At 30.9% G+C, this 19,912-nt stretch overlaps 1 protein-coding gene across 1 annotated transcript; it reads right to left on the bottom strand.

Annotated features, from left to right (window-relative positions):
- Positions 1-4,746: 4,746 nt before the first annotated feature.
- On the bottom strand, positions 4,747-18,373 carry LOC133304241 (uncharacterized). Its single transcript, XM_061504249.1, has 18 exons — positions 18,142-18,373; positions 17,037-17,323; positions 15,262-15,502; positions 14,621-14,941; positions 14,409-14,494; positions 14,192-14,299; positions 13,764-14,065; positions 13,413-13,676; positions 12,455-13,194; positions 9,017-9,253; positions 7,967-8,256; positions 7,565-7,805; positions 6,944-7,264; positions 6,732-6,817; positions 6,489-6,596; positions 6,082-6,383; positions 5,732-5,995; positions 4,747-5,500 (listed from the first exon to the last, which is right to left on the bottom strand). Exons 1-18 carry the CDS (start codon positions 18,371-18,373, stop codon positions 4,747-4,749), a joined length of 5,184 nt encoding a protein of 1,727 aa, XP_061360233.1.
- Positions 18,374-19,912: the final 1,539 nt, after the last annotated feature.

Below are 19,912 nucleotides of genomic sequence, written 5' to 3'. Positions count from 1 at the left end.
ATAGTGAGAAATATTCTTCTTTTGAAAAAAAATAACTTTAAAAAAATAATAATCCCATCTAAACAGACTCTAGGACATCTCAATCAAAGGAGTGTAGGTAAAGAAATTGGGTTTTATAAGAGTTATGTGGTAGGAAAAGTGATTGTGTTATGTTATAGAGATTCGTTTTGCGTGCCGAAATTTTTTTTTTTTTTTTGCTGCGGGCCTCACAAAATGTTGTGTGTGTAGGAAAATTTTTGTGGTCATGTTAAATGATAGATGATAAACCCAAAGAAAATATGTCATATATTATCATGATTCTTTGGAGTTATCGAGAGTTTTGTCCCTTCGTTTAAAGTAATAGGGAAAAGCAATTTTGCTTATCACGTGCAATTAATTTTCTGTAAATCGGGGTGATATTTTTTATTTTTTTTGGCAGGTATGGGTGGGGTACCCTCTTATCCATAAGTGTCAAATAACGAGTGAACACCTTTCAGGTAAATGGTTGTTAAATACAAGAAGCCAATATAATATGATATCCGGCACGTGTTCTGGATAGTTTTTTTTAGATTCCAGAATTCAACGTGCCACGACCGATGATAATAACAAATATATTTTATTATGTACCTCATCTTGTTGCTTGCGCGTGGGCATTATTAAATAATATATGAATGGGACCAGTGAATCGACGTGGACATGTTCATTTGTTTGATTCGCTGGTATCAGTCGCAGCATCCAGAACTACTCACAATAATAAAAATGTTTATGAAAGTACAATATATTTTTCGGTGGAAATTTAAAACACAATCTACAATCACTATTTATATATCATTAAATTAATAATAGTGGCTTATATATCTTGTTCTTCTACAATCACTATTTACCGCTCTCCTTGACTTTGTTGCCTAGGATTCTTTTTGATAATTAATGTGTCACGTTGATTATGAAAAAATGTTAATAATGGACGAGATATGTGGATTAACTGTTTTTGTTTTGATTTAACCAGTATTTTAGAGTTTGAATTCTTAAAAATATCTTGTTGGGAGAATTTTATTGCCCATATAATTTTATCCGTCTCGAATTAGATCAGTCAAGTAATTGATATTGATATTATAAAAAAAAAATAGAGATGTTTTTTTCTATTATTCGAAAGTAATTTGACAATCATGAATTAAGAATGTGGTAATACTGTTAATGTTAATTTCTTGTCGAGGATAAATTTTCTAAGCTACCCGTGTTCAGATTGCACTGAAGAAATAGAAAACAAATTAATCATATATGACAATAAGAGAAGGATAATATCGATTACAATAAAATGATATTTTAGTTCGTGTAACGATTGTATCTATGTTTCTTTAATCTTTTAAAGATAATTTATTTTAATTGATACATAGTTTTTGCAAACGATTGACTAAATTAAAGAAAGAAATGTAGTACTTCAAAAACTGAGTTCAATACTAAAATAATAAGTTCAATAATTGATGATCAAGTTTTCAAAAATAAAAATAAAAATTGATGATCATAAAAAGAATTTTCCTTTGATATATTAGTAACTACATCGTTTATTATTAAATTTTGAACCTATGATGTGATTGTATTAAGTCAAATGCATGATGCAAATACATAAAAAAACAAAACAGAAAGTTGAGTCATGATGCCATTGTTGTAAAAATAATAACTTCCACGGGTCCTTCCGGTCCCTTTGTTGAATTGAAAAACAAAATTTAAAGTAAATCAAATTTATAATTTCCTTTATCATTTCTCTCTACTCCTTTATCAAATTTACAAGTAAGGTGAATAAAAAACATATAGATAGAATTACTTATTCCATTCTTGAAACTTGATGTCGTCCATCTCAATTCTAGCTAAAAGCTGTGTTGTTCTTTCCTTTCCTTTCCTTTACAAATGACCCTTCTTCTTATCGTCGTGGGCAGTTATGCACTGAGATTAGAGAAATTACTCTTTTAAGTTACTAGGCTTTGTATTAAAAAAATTTTACAAAGACCAAAATTATGCTTCGTTATTAATTAATTACGTATTATTATTTTCCTCGATCCACTAAAGAAAATATTATACTTTACACGCGAGTCACGCGTTGATTAAACAATTTACATATGAAAGGATATCCATCCTGCATTATTGTATAGCTTGATTCATCGAACGCCAAAAAAATGTTAAAGAACAATTTGTTAGTTCCGTTTTCTAGATTAGTTGTTTTACATAATATAGTTTGTTTCATTTTATTTTATAGAAAATTAAAAAAATTATTTAAATTTATATTTTAATCTACAATCCTCTCAAATAAAAAATGAAATGAGACGAGTTTGTTTAATTTCTTAAAAAATAAGAGATTATATAGAATGAAAAAAGAGAGGAGAGACACGTTTATATATGTGTACGTAATATATGTGTGTGTACGTAATAATCACTGTTACATATTTAATAAACTTATCTCAAAATATACCGTTGAATTAAAAGTTAGCATAATAAAATTTTTATTAAAAAAATTAAAGTTTGGATAAACTCAAAATTTTTACTAGCTAGATGAATTTTTTTTGTCTATATTACAAAAAGAAAAAAAAAACCCATAACTCATATTATTTTATTTTCTTAACTTTGAATAATGCATAGCACAAAGAATGTTATCATAAGTTTTGCGTTATTTTGTTTTGTATTTAGCACTATATTACAAAAATTTTAATTACATGCACTAGTCATCAAACAATAAACAATAATAAAAATAATAATTTGAATTAAACACTTATGTTGTGTTATTAAAACTACGAAAATAATACTCTCCTGTGTTACAGGAGAGTAAAATCTTTTCCTACACAAATTTATTTTTTGTGTCAATTAATTTTTTTTAATATAAAATATAGGACTCACATTTAATTTATTTATATTTTTTTTTCTCCTACTATCTTACAACATAAAAAAAACTTGAACACTTAAAACTATTCCAATCATGAACTCGGTTGGGTACCGGGTCAAATCACTAATTGAACAGTTTAAATTGCATCTATATAAAAATATCTAATACATATAAAGGTAATATGTCAACTAAAATTACATGACTTAATGGTTAGCATTTTACTTTCTTCTCCTTATGTCCAAGTTTGACCGGCTCCAATTGTGATGAAATATTTTGGCACGAATATCAATAACAAATTCAACCAAAAAAATCCTATCGAGTTTGCTTTGATTGAATCAATGTTATTTCCCGTTATCGAATCGGTCGGGGTACTAGGTCATTGGTTTAACTAATAGAACACTGATTCAACTGCATGACCCGATAAATATATGTAAATTTATAATTTATATTAAAAAATTTATAAATATACTTAAATATTTGTACAAAAATATACCAATTTTAAATATTTTAATATGAAAAATAAGGAAAAAGTTATACTTGCTACCTCTTTTTCTTACTACCTCTTAATACCAAATCTTAACCGTTGATTTTTGCCAATCCAACAGTTATAATTTATTGAAAATTAATAATTAATTAATAAGTATGACTTAATAAATTATTACCGTTAGATTAACGAAAATCAATGGTTAAAATTTGATAATAAGAGGTAGTAACTATAACCTCTCCCGAAAAATAATAAATTACATATCATTGTCCAACAAAAAAAAGTAATCAAACATATAATATTTGTTATACTAATGTTTCAGGTTCAGTAAACGACATATCTAACTATAAATCAAATCAAAATTCCCTACATATTGCATAATCAAGATAATATTAGTTTTGTAAGTGTATAATCTATGTAAATTAATAAGTTACAAATCGCTCAAATATTTCAAAAGAAAACAAATCATTTATGTTTGAGAGTCAAAAAAAGGAAGAAATCAATTGATGAGAATAAATTAGTTTTTTTTTTTTTTTTGCAAATCGGGCCGGGTCACACTGGTTGAACCGACCGGGTCACCGGTATTTGCGAAAACCGACCGGGTCGCACCGAGTCACACCAGTTTTGTAACATGGCCGGTCCAATATGAAAATCGGACCGATTACATGATCGGTTCACCGGTTTCCGAGTCAACCCGACTAGATCGGTCCTATTTTTATAACATTGGATTGAATTCAGTTTATGGCTAATTCACCATTCTTAACCAGATTGCATATATAGCCAATCCATTGACCGAACCGATTAATGATTCGGTTCAATCGGTCGAACTAATTCGGTTCTAATAATACTAATTATTATGCTTGTATTGTACCTTGATATAAATGCTTTAATAGAGTGAGTAACATCAAGTCAAATGTAATCACATATTTTTAAAATCGAAAAATTTAATAATTTTTTAATCCTTTTACAAATTTTTTAAATAATAAGCATTTTTGAAACTGATAGACTAAGTTGACATAAAAATTAGATAGCTTTGTTCATCAAGCAATATAAGCCAAATTATATTAGCATTGTCAAATTTGAAAGTCATAAGCTCATACCCTTTATGATGGTTCCTTATAGTTGTAACATATAGAGATTTCACTTTTTTTCATCTTATTAGTACAAAGAGATTTCACTTTTGTATATTCATAATTGGGTTTTTCAGAAAAACAATAAAGGTAACGGATTCTACATACCACTGGAGAACAGAACTTGAACTCAAGAGAAACTAACAGAAAAAACACTCTTTATTATTGGTAAAGCAAGAGCATCCAAACACAATAGTACAAACATACAGACAATAATTATACATAGACAAACATCATCTATGTCATTAGAAAGTACAATAAATAAGGAAACCACACACTTTTTAGATAGAGATACTGTTGGGAATTCCTCTAAAAGTCAACCCTTCATCACTTGAAGGAGCGAGCAAAGTGTAAGGCAGCTGAATTGGCCCATATCGGTTTCTCAGACTTGAATTGTTGTTTCTCCCTTTGATTTTTCCCTCAATTTCTGCCAACTTGCTTCCAAACTTCTTGAAGGCTTGTAAAGCCTTTGTATCTGATGTCCAATTTGGATTATCCCTCTCCCCAAGGTAGACCTCATCAGAAGCATGCCTTGACAATATCTCAATCACTGAAAGGTCAACAAGGGTCTGGTACTTGGGTGTGATTGTTCTCAAATAAGCCTTTTGAGGACTTTTCACCATCTCATCATATTCTGGAGTTCCCTTTTCTGGGATGAATCTTCTGGTAATAGTTGGACGGTTCAGGATATAACCTCCATAAGGGTATTGTCCAAAATTAACAGCTGCATGAAGAGCAGAAGCAGTCCATATGATAATAGAGCAAGATTGAATCAGCTCTTCAAGAGTTTGCAACTTAGGCCACCATGGCTTATCTTTTAAGTCAGCATGACCCTTTTCTACAGCTTCTTTCCACCATGCTTGCAGTTCAGAGTCTTTTTGTACAGCCACATCTGTTGTGTAATACAAGGATACATAGTCTTGGACCCATGTCTTAATGGCATCCCATATCTCTAGTCCATCAACAGCATAAGGGTAATCCTCTATCACAAGGCGAAGACCATGTGGTGAAGAAGGATCCTCAACTGCCAATCCTCTGAATTAAGCAAAAATATTTGTTATTAATAGCAAGTCACTCTTAATTATTACAATCATTAAAGAAATTGTTTTTTCTTTTTAGAGTCCTATAATTGAATAAAAATTTGGTGTTACTGTTTCAATTATAAAATATTATATTTCAAAACTTTTAATGCCTATAATAACTGAAAAATCATAAATTTAGTTATTATATTATTTTTTTCTAGTGGTGTAGATTCATAAAGATTACCTCTTGATGAGATCAGCAGGTAATGCTTGATCAGTAAAAACCCAATTCTTGTAAACAGTTGAAGACATCTCAACAGAATAGGGTCCGGGCAAAAATGATTGCTCTATAATGCCACCTGCATTAATTAGTGAATTGCGAGCAAGTCCATTGATATTGATGGTGTCACGATAGTGAGGAAATAGAAGTTTATGAATAGGGTGAAGCACACTGAGATGCCTATTTGTTGCTATGATAAATGGCTCAACCACTGCATGAGTATTTAACCTGCGACCCCATGAAAAAAGATTAATAATCATTTCATACATACATAGACTAAACTTGTTTGTAGATTTCACTAGAGGAGTTCATACCAGTGGCTCATGAGTTGGTGATAGCAAGAATCATTTACAATTACATGAGCCTTGGCCAACAGCCAAATTGTGCTTTCAACACCTTGGTCCGCAGGTAAGATGACTTTACTATCTGCACCAAATTGATCTCCATCAGGATGAGGCAAACTTAATTCAATGGCCAATGGCTTTAGAGTCCCATCATCTTTCAAGAACAGGATTGTCCTTGTGGCATAAGCCTTTGCAATTGTGTTTATCTTTCTCAAATACGGCATGAATGCGTCATGGTAATCTAATATGAGTAATCTCTGACCACTAAGTGCCTGTTCCATAAATTTAATTTCAATCACTTAGTTTCATCGTAGCTTCCAGCTATAGTAGAAAATCTTAATATAATATTTTACAGTGAAACACATTCACATCATTACCTCTTCTACTGTGACCCCATCTAGGTTAGTCTCCAAGTTTTCTTTTGTTATTGTACTAGTTTGATCACCGTAGACTGTGGCATCTAGCTGGCTTCGTGGTGGGAACTCCTGCCATTATTAAAGAATAATATAAGGAAAAATGACAAATAGTGACCCTTGGTTTTAGGCCATCAAATTAATAATTTAACATTGACAACAAAATTCAAAGTTTGAGCTCTATAACATTAAAACATTTGAACTTACTTGAAGTAGCTGAATTACACAAGGATTTACACCAGCAAGCATCTCTCTTCCAAATTCTTCATCAGTCATCCATGCAGACTTAGTAACTGCTCAAATTAATATAATAATTGTCAAATTGTATTAATTCAACAAATGCAAGCGTTTTTGTAGCTATTGAATATGATGTTAATAAGTGTCATGTTAAGCAAAGGTGGCTCGATTAAAATGTGCACCTTTGATTACATGGGGTGGTGGGAATTTGAGGACTTGTTCACCATCAGTCCGGAAGATTTCCTTAAGGACAGGTAATGGGCTAATTTGGCTGAGTACATCAGTAGGAAGCTTAATTCCACCTTCATAGAGTCCACGCACTTCATCGAAGCTATCAAACTCATTCGGTGTGAAATTCAAATCAAAAATCACAGATTGAAACAAAGGTAACACGTTTTGAGACAAAGATTTTATTCCATATGTAAGGAAGTCTGAAGACTTCAAGTGACCGAAATTTTCATCTCTTGGAACATAAACTGTGCCTGGTTGCTCACTTTTGGGATCTGTTAAGATTCAAATAATAGTAGATTAGATATATTGATAAACCATATCCAATAGAAAAAAAAAAAAGAATCCTTTTTTGTTAAGCCGATTAGTAAATTACACAATTTTATAACAAAAAAAAGTAATATATGCCTTTTTTTCACATCTTGACTTCTGCTTAGTGCTTAAAAAAACATTACCAAATCTGTTACATTTTATTTATACAATTATGGTACAATACTACATTGGTTATATATTACCAATAGAAGAATTGGGGAAAAAAAAGAAAAGGAATCAGAATTAAAAAATAGAAGTCTAACCTTTCCTGGTAAATTTTCTACCGGTTCTAACCCTGCGAGGGTAGGGATAGGTGCTAGACCCTCCAAGGATTGGACGAGCAAGTTTGTCACCACTATCTGGATTGCCCAAATCATTGTAGACATCATAATCATAGATCCTTTCCCATTCCTTGCGCACCCCAGTTCCATCTCCTCTTAAGTTCTGCAACTCTTCTTCTCTGTACTTAACTAGTGCAGCTGGTGTTTCACTTGGAAGAAATGCCTACAATATATGTAATGATTTTTCTCATTTCCAGCATGGAAAAAAAAAATGGTTGGAACTAGTGAAAATTGTACACATATAAAATGGTGGTAAATTTTGTTAAGGTTAGAAAAATAGTAGTTAAATTTCATAACTAGTTGCTTGGTTAATTAAGAGCTTACATTACTGTCAAAGAAAATGCGATCCTTCTTGTAATTCTTTGAGTTGTAAACCCATGAGTTACAAACAAAGTGAATGGTTCCATGATTTGGTATGTCTTCAAGTGTTACACTGACAAGGAAGAACTCTCCACCTTGCATATAGTTTTTAATGTAAAATGCTCCTGGTATTCCGAAATCAGCATCCCAATCAAAGAAAATATCGAATGCATCCTGGCCTGCCCCCAATGTTGGTAACGTTGGAAGATGTTTCTGCAAAAAGGTTTCCTTTCCAATTTTCCCTTTTCCACTTGCTACAAATAAAATAACCAAAAATTGAGTCTCTAGTCCAACAATACTTTTTTTCAAACATGAATATTTTAATGCATAATTTATAAACTATTAGTGAATAATAGCTTCAGTGTTGCTGAAATAAATTAAAAAAAAAGTAATATTCTCTGTTACATACTTACATCTATCATTTGTCTGTATACAATTATTTTACAGCAATCACAAGGACACTTCCACGCGACGCACGAGTCACACGACCCATATGGAATAATATCATTTGTCTTAAGGTGGGGCTCACTTCTCATAATTGAAAATTTTAAAAGCATATATTTTTTAACATTATCATTTGTCTTAACATTATTAAAAACATATATTTTAAGGGTTTATTGTTGATAGAATATAATAAGATTTTATCCAGTTACATTCTTATAATTATATATTTTAAAGAATATATAATTATAATATTAAAATTATATTTTTTTCTTTTTTATAAATTTTTCATAAACTTGTCGACTAAGATAAAAAAAAAAGAAAAAAAAAATTTTAATATTATAATTATATTTTTTTTGAAATATATAATTATAAAAAAAATTACTGAAACAAAACTTTATGTAACGTGATTGGACACTGGACCCTTGTTTTAATAAGTGGTGTCATGACTCACGAGTCTTCAATATTACAGTAATATTAAAATTAAGCAAAGTTATAATTTTAATAAGTTTGTTTAGAACTTGAGAAAAAGAAGAGAATGAAATGTAAAATTTGGAGGAAGAGAGAACAAACCATCAGTCTTGGTAGCACTGATCAACTGAAGGGAGACGCTACGGCTAAAGATGGAAGTGGCACCATCAACTACTTGACCAGCTACGCCGCTGGCCATGCCGAAGATGCCACCGACAGCGCCGGTAACACCGCCACTAGCAACGGAGGTTATGGCGTTGAAGTCCAAGACATTCTTGGGCATAAACACCACAGTCCCCTTGACCTTTTGGCCCTTGTTTAAGATGCCAAACATCTTTGCTGCTTGATGCTATCAACACTATACTATTCTCTTTTGGTAAAATGTAATGTAAGAGAAGCTTGTGGCTTGTGAGAAACCCAAGTAAGGTATTTATAGGCCAAGGGATAATTATAAATGCGCTACAAGCATTACTCACAAGTTCAGAAGGCTATTTTTTAATAGAGGAGTTAACTCCACATGCAAAGCGTGTCATGAAAAAATCATATTGAAGTTAGTACAGCTTATTCCGTATAATGTATGTTTTTTTATATTTGAGTAAAAATAAAATAAATAATATATAAATAAACATAATTTAAAAATATAATTATATATATATATAATGTAAAAGAATATACATTTAAAATTCAAAAAGAAGGTACGAATGTCATTTAAAAAAGAAAAGAAAAAGATAAACTAAGAGATTAAATCATTTTGAAGACAATATGAGTTAATTTAATGTACAAAGGTATATTCAGTATACATTTATTTTTTAATATAAAAAATTGAGATGAAATTATTTTATATAGTAATACTAAAATTATACACTCTGTTTATTTTTAAATAATATAATAAAAAAGTTACTCTGTTAAGTTATAAAATATTTAAATAAGTAATATAATAATTTTTTATTCTATTTGATTATATCCATTATATATATTTTATAAATAGTTTAGGAGCCCACATAAAAAAAAAAAGGCATTTATATTTCTTGGAAGTTGGGCTCTCCTTAGTCTTATCCATCATATTAACGCGTGAAGTGAATATTATATAATATATGTCATGTTATCTGTGTTTGGGTTCTTACGGACATTTCCGGTTTTTACCGAGGACCAGATTTTCGCCCTGAGTACAATAAATAGGCCGCAGTGAAAACGTGGTAACAAGTATAGGAAAATTGTGTATCATTTTAAATGATATAAAATTGTATTATTTAAATGAGAGAAATAGATAGATTAAGAAGGAGAGAGAGTGAACAAAAAAATATAAAGGTGTGAGTCTCGTCTCTTTACGAGAGTGAAAAAATATAAGTTGTGTCATTTAAGAGTAAAAATATTTTTCTCAAGTATTGAAAAAATTGTTTATCCTTTTAAATGACATAACTTATATCTTTTCACTTAGATGACACAACTTATACCTTTTCACTCTCGTAAAGAGATGAGACTCACACCTTTATATTTTTTTGTCAACTCTCTCTACTTCTTTATTTATCTTAAAATGACACAACTTTACATCCTTTAAAATGACACACACTGAGACTTCGCCACTTAATGTTATCAAAAAAAAAAAAAAAATGACACACACTCTTCCCGTGAGTATTTCATAGAGTTCTACTGTGCCACAATAGAGTCGTATGAGGACCACGTGGGCAACCGGGCCATGGCCTTGCAAGTGCAAATGAAATATAAGAGAAAGGAATCAAGAATAGATCATAGATGTATAAAACAAAAAGTCATTTTTTTAAGAATTTTACTAACAACCGTCCAAATAATATTAGATAAGAAATTTTATTATATTTTTTAAAAATTTAAATTTTTTAATACAAATGTTATGTGAATATTTTTTTTATATTCATCACTTAATTTCATATTAACATTTTATTTCAAGATTTATCTCAATGAATTACAACTAAAATTTAAAAAATATTAGTAAAATTTTCAAAACTTAAATTAGTCCTATAGATTTTTCAAGGCATTATTTTTCATAAAATTTTGAGCAATTGAACTAAATTTTTAAAGTTTGGCGTAAGGAAAATAATAAAAGAAATCTCAACCTCTCATCTAATCTCCTCTCTGCGGTTAGGATTTCCTCGAGGCCTCAACTTACTAAGGTAAATTTTCTCTCTCTTCTTTTCTTCCTTAGTTGTTGTTATGTTTCTTTCTTCAATTGCAAATGAGGATTATGTGTTTCGATTGTTGATGCTGTCAAACACAACTGTCTGTGTGTGTGTTTGTGTTTGTGTTTGTAAAATAACTTTTCCCTCCGCGATTTTTCAAGTAATACATAGATAATTTTGCATACAAATTAGATTATTTGAGGGGTTTTGGTTCGTTTCCACAATTCAAATTCTACTGTTTTATGTGTTTATTTATTATTATTATTGTTAATAGTTTTGATGATTCAAAGTTGGTACTTTTGATTTGGGGTTGTTTGAAGCTTGCTCCGCTTTTATTACCGTAATATCAGAGAAAAAAGGAAAAGAAAAAGCAATTATTGGTTATTGTATTGAGTTGAGTTTACAAGTGAATAATTGACTACTGACATACATGTGGAGTGTTCTTGCGTCAAGGGACTGGAAAAGGTGCTGCTAGTTGTAATTTTGTTGGGTTAACAAGCAATATTTTTAGTGAGCAACTTAGCATGAAGAGGAAGGAAGTTCTGGAAATTTGTTATTGGATATGTGGATGGATTCTGTCTGTATGAGTATTTGTCTAGGACACTCTTGTATATATGGAATGTCTTATTGCTATAGTTAAAAGGTATAAACTAACAGAGAAAGGTAATTGAAAAAACTATAAAACATTGATCTACATTTCCTCTGTCTTTCACTGAACAGATGAAACTACAGAATGATCAAGTGAATAGCTCTTCCTTCCAATCACTCTAGTCCAAAGTCCAAACAACCTCTTTTGTATTTTCCATACAATCCACTATAGTCCAAACTTAAGTCAAATTATGCTGTTGAGATAAGCTTTTCAGCTTAATATATTTACAGGATTTTTTTCTTTTTAATTTGGCGTTTTTGCTCATCAAAACTTTCTGGTGAATGAATTCTCCCTTCCTCCATGCAACATTCCCCATGTACAGCCCAAATTACACACTACTTCATTAGAGCAAATTAGCATTGTTAAATTTAAAAGACATTACTCCCATAGTATTCATAATAATTCGTAATAGTTGTATTTCAAATTGTTATATTCATATTTTGGGAGACTCCGAAAAACAATAAACACAACTGCTTCTACATACTCCTGGTGAACATAAATTGTACTAAATACAAATTGATAGGGAAAACACGCTTTATTATATGCAAAGTTGCAAACCAAGAACATCCAAATACAATATTGCAAGCATAAAGACATTAACTATACATAGACAAGCACCATCTACGTTTATTAGTAACTACAAAAGATACCGAAACCACACGCTTTCTAGATAGAGATATCATCTAAGTTTATTTACAATAGATTAGGAAGCCACAAACTCTTTTCAGATAGAGATACTGTTGGGAATTCCTCTGAAAGTCAACCCTTCATTACTTGTAGGAAGGAGCAAAGTGTAGGGCAGTTGAACTGGCCCCAATCGGTTTATCAGACTTGAATTGTTGTTCCTCCCTGTGATATTCCCCTCAATTTCTGCCAACTTGCTTCCAAACTTCTTGAAGGCTTGTAATGCCGTTGTGTCAGATGTCCAATTTGGATTATCCCTCTCCCCTAGGTAGATCTCATCAGAAGCATGCCTTGACAATATCTCAATCACTGAAAGGTCAACAAGGGTCTGGTACTTTGGTGTAATTGTTCTCAAATAAGCCTTTTGAGGACTCTTCACCATCTCATCATATTCTGGAGTTCCCTTTTCTGGGATCAATCTTCTGCTAAGAGTTGGACGGTTCAGGATATAACCTCCATAAGGATATTGTCCAAAATTAACAGCTGCATGAAGAGCAGAAGCAGTCCATATGACAATAGAGCAAGATTGAATCAGCTCTTCACGAGTCTGCAACTTAGGCCACCATGACTTATCTTTTAAGTCAGCATGACCCTTTTCTACAGCTTCCTTCCACCAAGCTTGCAGTTCAGTGTCATTTTGAACAGCCACATCTGTCGTGTAATACAAGGAAACATAGTCTTGGACCCATGTCTTAATAGCATCCCATATCTCTAGTCCATCAACAGCATAAGGGTAGTCCTCTATCACAAGGCGAAGACCATGGGGTGAAGAGGGATCCTCAACTGCCAATCCTCTGAATCATTGAAGCAAATTTTTTTGTTATTAACAACAAGTCATTCCAAATTTTTCAATCATTAAAGAGGAACTTTTATGTTTTGTAGTCCCGCAATTGTGTAAGTTCATGTTTCTATTATTAAATATTTTATTTCAAACCTTCGTACATTTAGTGCCTAATAACTGAAAATTCTAAATTTAATTTCTTTTCTAGTGGTATATATGTACTAGGATCACCTCTTGATGAGATCAGCTGGTAATGCTTGATCAGTAAAAACCCAATTCTTGTAAGCCACTGAAGACATCTCAATAGAATACGGTCCAGGCAAAAATGATTGCTCTATAATGCCACCTGCATTAATTAGTGATTGCCGAGCAAGTCCATTGATATTGATGGTGTCACGATAGTGTGGATATAGAAGTTTATAAATAGGGTGGAGCACACTGAGATTCCTGTTTGTTGCTATGGAAAATGGCTCAACCACTGCATGAGTATTTAACCTGTGACCCCATGAAAAAACATTAGTGATAATTTCTTACATACACAGGACTAAACTTGTTTGTAGATCTCGCTAGCAGAATTCATACCAGTGGCTCATGAGCTGGTGGTAGCATGAGTCATTTACAACAACATAAGCCTTGGCCAATAGCCAAATTGTACTTTCAACACCTTCATCTGCTGGCAAGATGACTTTACTCACGGCACCAAACTGATCTCCATTTGGATGTGGCAAACTTAATTCAATGGCCAGTGGCTTTAGAGTCCCATCATCTTTCAAGAACAGGATTGTCCTCGTGGCATAAGCCTTTGCAGTTGTGTTTATCCTTCTCAAATAAGGCATGAAAGCGTCATGGTAATCTAATATGAATAATCTCAGACCACTAAGTGCCTGTTCCATAAATTTAATGTCAATCACTTTGTTTCATTCCTTCGAATCACATACTACATGGAGTGCAAATCCATGCTAAAAAATCTTAATATTGGATTTTATAGTGAAACACTTTTCCATCATTACCTCATCTATTGTGACCCCATTCAGATTAGTCTCCAAGTTTTCTTTTGTTATTGTACTAGTTTGATCACCATAGACAGTGGCATCTAGCTTGCTTACTGGTGGGAACTCCTACCATAATTAAAGAATAATATAAGGAAAGATGACAAACAATGATTGTTCATTATAGGCCATCATATCAAATTCACCGTTTTAGCTATTTAACATTAAAAGGACATACTTCAAGAAGGCGAATCACGCAAGGATTTACACCAGCAATCATCTCTCTTGAAAATTCATCATCAGTCATCCATGCAGACTTACTAACTGCTCCAAATAATAAAATATTTTTCAAATTCGATTATTAAACAAATGCACAAATTTTTTGTTGATGTTGAATATGATGCTAATAAGTATCATGTTAAGTAAAAGTGGTTCAATTGAGATGTATACCTTTGATTACTTGAGGTGGTGGAAACTTAAGGGCTTGTTCACCATCAGTGCGGAAGATTTCTTGGAGAACTGGTAAGGGGCTAATTTGGCTGAGTATAGTAGTAGGAAGTGTAATACCACCTTCATAGAGTCCACGCACGTCATCGAAGCTAGTAAACTCATTTGGTGTGAAATTCAAGTCAAAAATTAAAGATTGAAACAGAGGTAAAACGTCTTGAGATAAAGATTTTATTCCATATGCAAGGAAGTCTGATGACTTCAAGTGACCAAAATTTTCATCTCTTGGAACATAAATCTCCCCTGGTTGCTCACTCTTAGGATCTGTTAAGAATCAAATAATGGTACCATAGATGTCAGAAAAGAAGCACAACACAAATTGTGTGAGCAAAAAAGCAAAAATTAATAAACCATAGCCGAAAAAAAAAAAAGATTCCTTATTTGTCAAGCAGATTACCAAGTTACATATGCCTTTTTTTATTTCTCATCTTGACCTCTGTTTAGTGCTAAACAAATACCAAATCAGTTACATTTTATCAATACAATTGTGTGCAATACTAGAATGTGGTTATATTATATATTACCAATGGTTCAATTGGAAAAATAAATTAAATTGAATCATAATTAAAATATAGAAGTCTAACCTTTCCTGGTTGGTTTTCTACCGGTTCTAACCCTACGAGGGTAAGGATAGGTGCTAGACCCTCCAAGGACAGGGCGAGCAAGGTTTTCACTGCTATCTGGATTTCCCAAATCATTATATACATCATAATCATAGATCCTTTCCCATACTTTGCGCTCCCCAGTTCCATCTCCTCTTAAATTTTGCAACTCTTCTGCTCTATACTTAGCTAGTGGAGCTGGTGTTTCATTTGGAAGATATGCCTGCAACATATGCAATGAATGATTTTCTTCATTTACAGGATAATATATTGGATTATTCTTATTAATTAATTATTAATTTTTAATAAATTATAATTGTTAAATACACAAAAATTATCAGTTAAGATTTGATATAAGATTTATTATTCATTGCAATATAAGATTTTTGGGTAAAGTGTGTGTCATTTTAAAGGATATAAAATTGTGTCATTTTAAAGGATATAAAATTGTGTCATTTTAAGAGAGAGAAAAAGATAAATAAAGAAAGAGAGAGAGTTGACAAAAAAAATAAAGGTGGGACCCACTCTTTGTGAGAGTGAAATGATATAAATTGTGTCATTTAAAATGATAAACATTTTTCCCAAGATTTTTTATATAAGATTTGGTGAAATTTTTATGGGAAAAAGTTTTTTCCTTTTAAAGGACACAATATTGTGTCCTTTTAACGGTTATAACTATATATTACGAGCAGTACGTAGTTATAATATTAAAGTTGTATTTTTTTTCTCTCTCTTCAGAAGCTACTTGCTAACGTGAGAAGTGCAAAAGTACAACTTTTATATTATAACTATGTAGTACAAGTAATACATCTATAAAAAGTCTTGTGTCCTTTAAAAGAACACACATTAAACCAATATATATATATATATAAGGACACTTTTTCTACAGCGGTTGCAGAGATGTGCTATCTGCAGCTAATATAGAAAAGTGGGCCCCACTGCTTTTCTTTAAAAAAGTAGAAGAAGAAGTTAGGATACGGTACTGGATCCTACGATCCGGTTCCGTATCATGGCTTGCTGTATGTGCAGCGGCTGCAGAAATAATTTTGCCTAAATATATATATGAGATATATTATGTTACTTACTTTTTTTATGTCTACCACTTTCCAATACCATTAGATTAGAATCTCAACTAATTTTTACCATTTCTCTCTCTTCTTAAAATTCTGATTTAAGAGTATTGGTGACTGATAAACAAAGTAGGTACGAAAAAAAGGTAGGTAAAATAATTTATCCCTATAAACATATAAGAGAAAGCATTAACTGACATTGGTGTAAGAATAATAAGTCTTACACTCAATCTTGACTGTTGATCTATTTGTATTCAATGACTCATATTTCTAAAAAAATTAAAGCAGTTTGATTTAAGTGGAATCAACGACCAAAATTAAGTGTATAACTTATAATGATCTGACTCTGTTTACATAAGGTTTGATGTTTCTCATGTTGAAAATATATAAAATTATCTTCTATACACACATAAAAGTATGCAGGGCTTATATGAGATCATATGAAGAGAAAAAAGAAAAAAGAATATCAACTCTATAAACTTTTATGTATGTGTAGGAAATAATTTTACATCATATAGTAGAGATTAAATCGATATATATATATATATATATATATATATATATATATATTTGGGAGTAGGGAATATTGTACACATAATAAATTTTAAAAATGGGCTAAATATATTTTGTAAACTTTAGAAAAACAGTATTTAAATATCATAACTACTTGTTTGGTGGAGAACTTACATTATTGTCGAAGAAAATGCGTTCCTTTTTGTAATACTTAGCGTTGTAAACCCATGAGTTACAAACAAAGTAAATGGTTCCATGATTTGGAATGTCTTCAAGCGTCACACTGACAATGAAAAACTCATCTTGCATAAAGTTTTTAATGTAAAATGCTCCTGGTATTCCGAAATCACTATCCCAATCGAAATAAATTTCGAAAACATCCTTCCTTGCTCCCAAGGTTGGTAACGTTGGAATATGTTTCTGCAAAAAGGTTTCTGTTCCAAGTTTGCCATTTCCACTTCCTACAAATAAAATTCCAATGAATGAGTCAGTGATCGAACAATAATCTTTAAAATAATGATACTTGCATGAATAGTTTTATGCATAATTTATAAACTATTATTGAGTAGCTGTTGCTTAAATAAAAAAGAGTAATATTTTACTGTCAAATTTAAATACGTTACATCGGTGACTTGTCCGTATAGAAATAGTGAACGGCAATCACAAGGAGATTTTCACATGACACACAAACTACAAACTATGAATAATAATTATAGGGAGGGAACCTTATTTGTTGTCATAAGGCGGGCTCAGTTCGCATACTAAATTGCAAGTTGAAAATTTAAAAGCATTTACGAAAAGAAAATTTAAAAGCATGTATTTTTAAGTGAGGAATCAACATATACCTATGAAACACTTAATATGAATTACTAATCTACTTACATCTAAATAATTATTGATTATATATGTTATGAATGAGAGTTATATTAGAAATAAATATAATCAACGACTAAGATGAGCCTATAATAAAAGCCACTAGATTTGGTCTAGTAGCAGGTTTGGTCTAATAATGAAGAGTTTGAATAATTTGTATTAAATTACGTATTCAGTTCCCACCAATAATAGTTTTGGACTATAACTAATATTGATGTAAAGTATTCATATTTTTGTTTTTAATATGTATGTTTGGAACTTAAAAGAGGAGAAAGAACCAACCACCATTAGTAAAAGGGATAATGAGTTTGTTTTCCTTAATATCGAATTCGAAGTGTGAAAACCGAATTAATTAAGTAATTAATGACAAGGTAATTATATATATGAAAAAAAAAAAAAAAAAAACCATCAGTCTTGGTAGCACTGATCAACTGCAAGGAGACGCTACGGCTGAAGATGGCAGTGGCACTATCAAGTAGTTGGCCAGCTAAGCTTGTGGCAGTGTCGAAGATGCTATCGACAGCGCCAGTAACACCGCCACTACCAATGGACGTTATGGCGTCGAAGTCCAAAACATTTTTGGCCATCAACACCACAGTCCCCTTGATCTTTTGGCCCTTGTTGAAGATGTTAAACATCTTTGCTGCTTCTTCTTGCTGATGATATCAACACTATATATATATATATATACTTTTGCTGAATGTAGGAGAAGAAGCTTGTGGCTTGTGAGGACGCCAACTAAGGTATTTATAGGCCAATTCAAATGCGTGGAAGTGTACTCTCAAGTTCATTGGATTATTTTTTTTATGAATAACACGCAAAACGTGATAAAAGAAAAACTTATGATCAAGTTTAGAAGTTATTCTGCTTAATCTATATGCATTTTTATATTTAAGTCACAATCAAACATTAAAACAAAAGAATATGCATTTCAAATTAAAAATTAAATTACTTTTTAAGATAATACACGTTAATTTAGTATATAAAGATTTATTTAATATATTTATTTCTAAATATAAAAATATGAGATAAAATTATTTTATATAATAATTATAAAAATTATAAATCTAAAAATTCAATTTATTTTTGAATAATATAATAAATATTTTACTCTTTTCCATTATAAAATATTTAAGTAAGTAATATGAAAAATTCTTAAATTCTATGGCATTATATTCTATGGGAAAAAAGTGTGTCATTTTAAATGACATACCTTACATCTTTTCACTTTTACAAACAGGTAAGACCCACATCTTTAAAAAAAAATTCTCCCACTTTCTCTCTCTCTCTTAATTTATCTCTTTTTCTTACTTAAAATGATACAACTTTATGTACTTTAAAATAGTGTTTTATAAGAGTTATGTTGTAGAAAAAGTTACCATGTCATGTTATAGATATTCATTTTTCGTGCCTATTTCTTTTTTCTTTTTTTCATAAATTGTGGATCTACAAAATATTGTATCGGCGAGAAACTTCTTTCTTTTCCTGTTGCAGGACAAACCAAAATCCTTTTAAAATAATATTTAATTTTCCCATATTTTATTATCACCATAATTTAACATCATATACATAGTTTGGGAGCCCACATTAAAAACGCTTTTATTTTTATGCCATGTTGGGTTCTCTCTTATCCATTATAGTAACGTGTGAAAGTGAATATAATATTATAATCTATGGGCTAAATTATAAGAAACTAGTGCAATATCGCCAGATTTCAACGGGACTACAATAATTAGGCGACAATCGAACTGTGATAAAATATAAAGTATTTTCTAAGGTTTTACTCAGCCAGTGTGACTGTATGAGGAGTGAATTGGCAACTTGGCCTCTCAAGTGGAAATGAAATAGTATAGAAGTGAAAATATATATGAATAAAAAAGAAGTTTTATTTCAAAGAATTTCACTAACAATCCTAATAATATTAGGCAAGAAATACTTAATATTTTCTAATTTTGTTTAAATGTATAAAAAGAACTAATTTTTTTAATACAGTATAAATTCTTTTTATATTTTCATTTAATTTTATATAAACATTTAATTTTACCTAAAGTTTAATTTGATATTAACATCTTATTTCAACTTTATCTCAACGCATCAAAATTAAATTTTTAAAAAATATTACTAAAATTTTCAGGTGATTTTTTAAGCCATTTTTGTTACAAAAATTTTGAACGAGT

Source organism: Gastrolobium bilobum, unplaced genomic scaffold (genome assembly GCF_033153095.1).
Source record: "Gastrolobium bilobum isolate Gb01-03AN ecotype WA unplaced genomic scaffold, APGP_CSIRO_Gbil_v1 utg5599, whole genome shotgun sequence".
Taxonomy (NCBI): domain Eukaryota; kingdom Viridiplantae; phylum Streptophyta; class Magnoliopsida; order Fabales; family Fabaceae; genus Gastrolobium; species Gastrolobium bilobum.
Note: the sequence above shows the minus strand (reverse complement) of the source record. Positions and strands in the feature narration are given on the sequence as shown.

Bases quoted from the DNA above. Each gene is read 5' to 3' on its own strand.
- LOC133304241 (XM_061504249.1), bottom strand. From the start codon at position 18,373: ATGTTTAACATCTTCAACAAGGGCCAAAAGATCAAGGGGACTGTGGTG. The intron at 17,324-18,141 runs GTTTTTTTTTTT...TTTTATTTGTAG, and splicing joins CAGTGCTACCAAGACTGATG to GAAGTGGAAATGGCAAACTT. The intron at 14,495-14,620 runs GTATACATCTCA...TATTTGGAGCAG, and splicing joins ACCACCTCAAGTAATCAAAG to TTAGTAAGTCTGCATGGATG.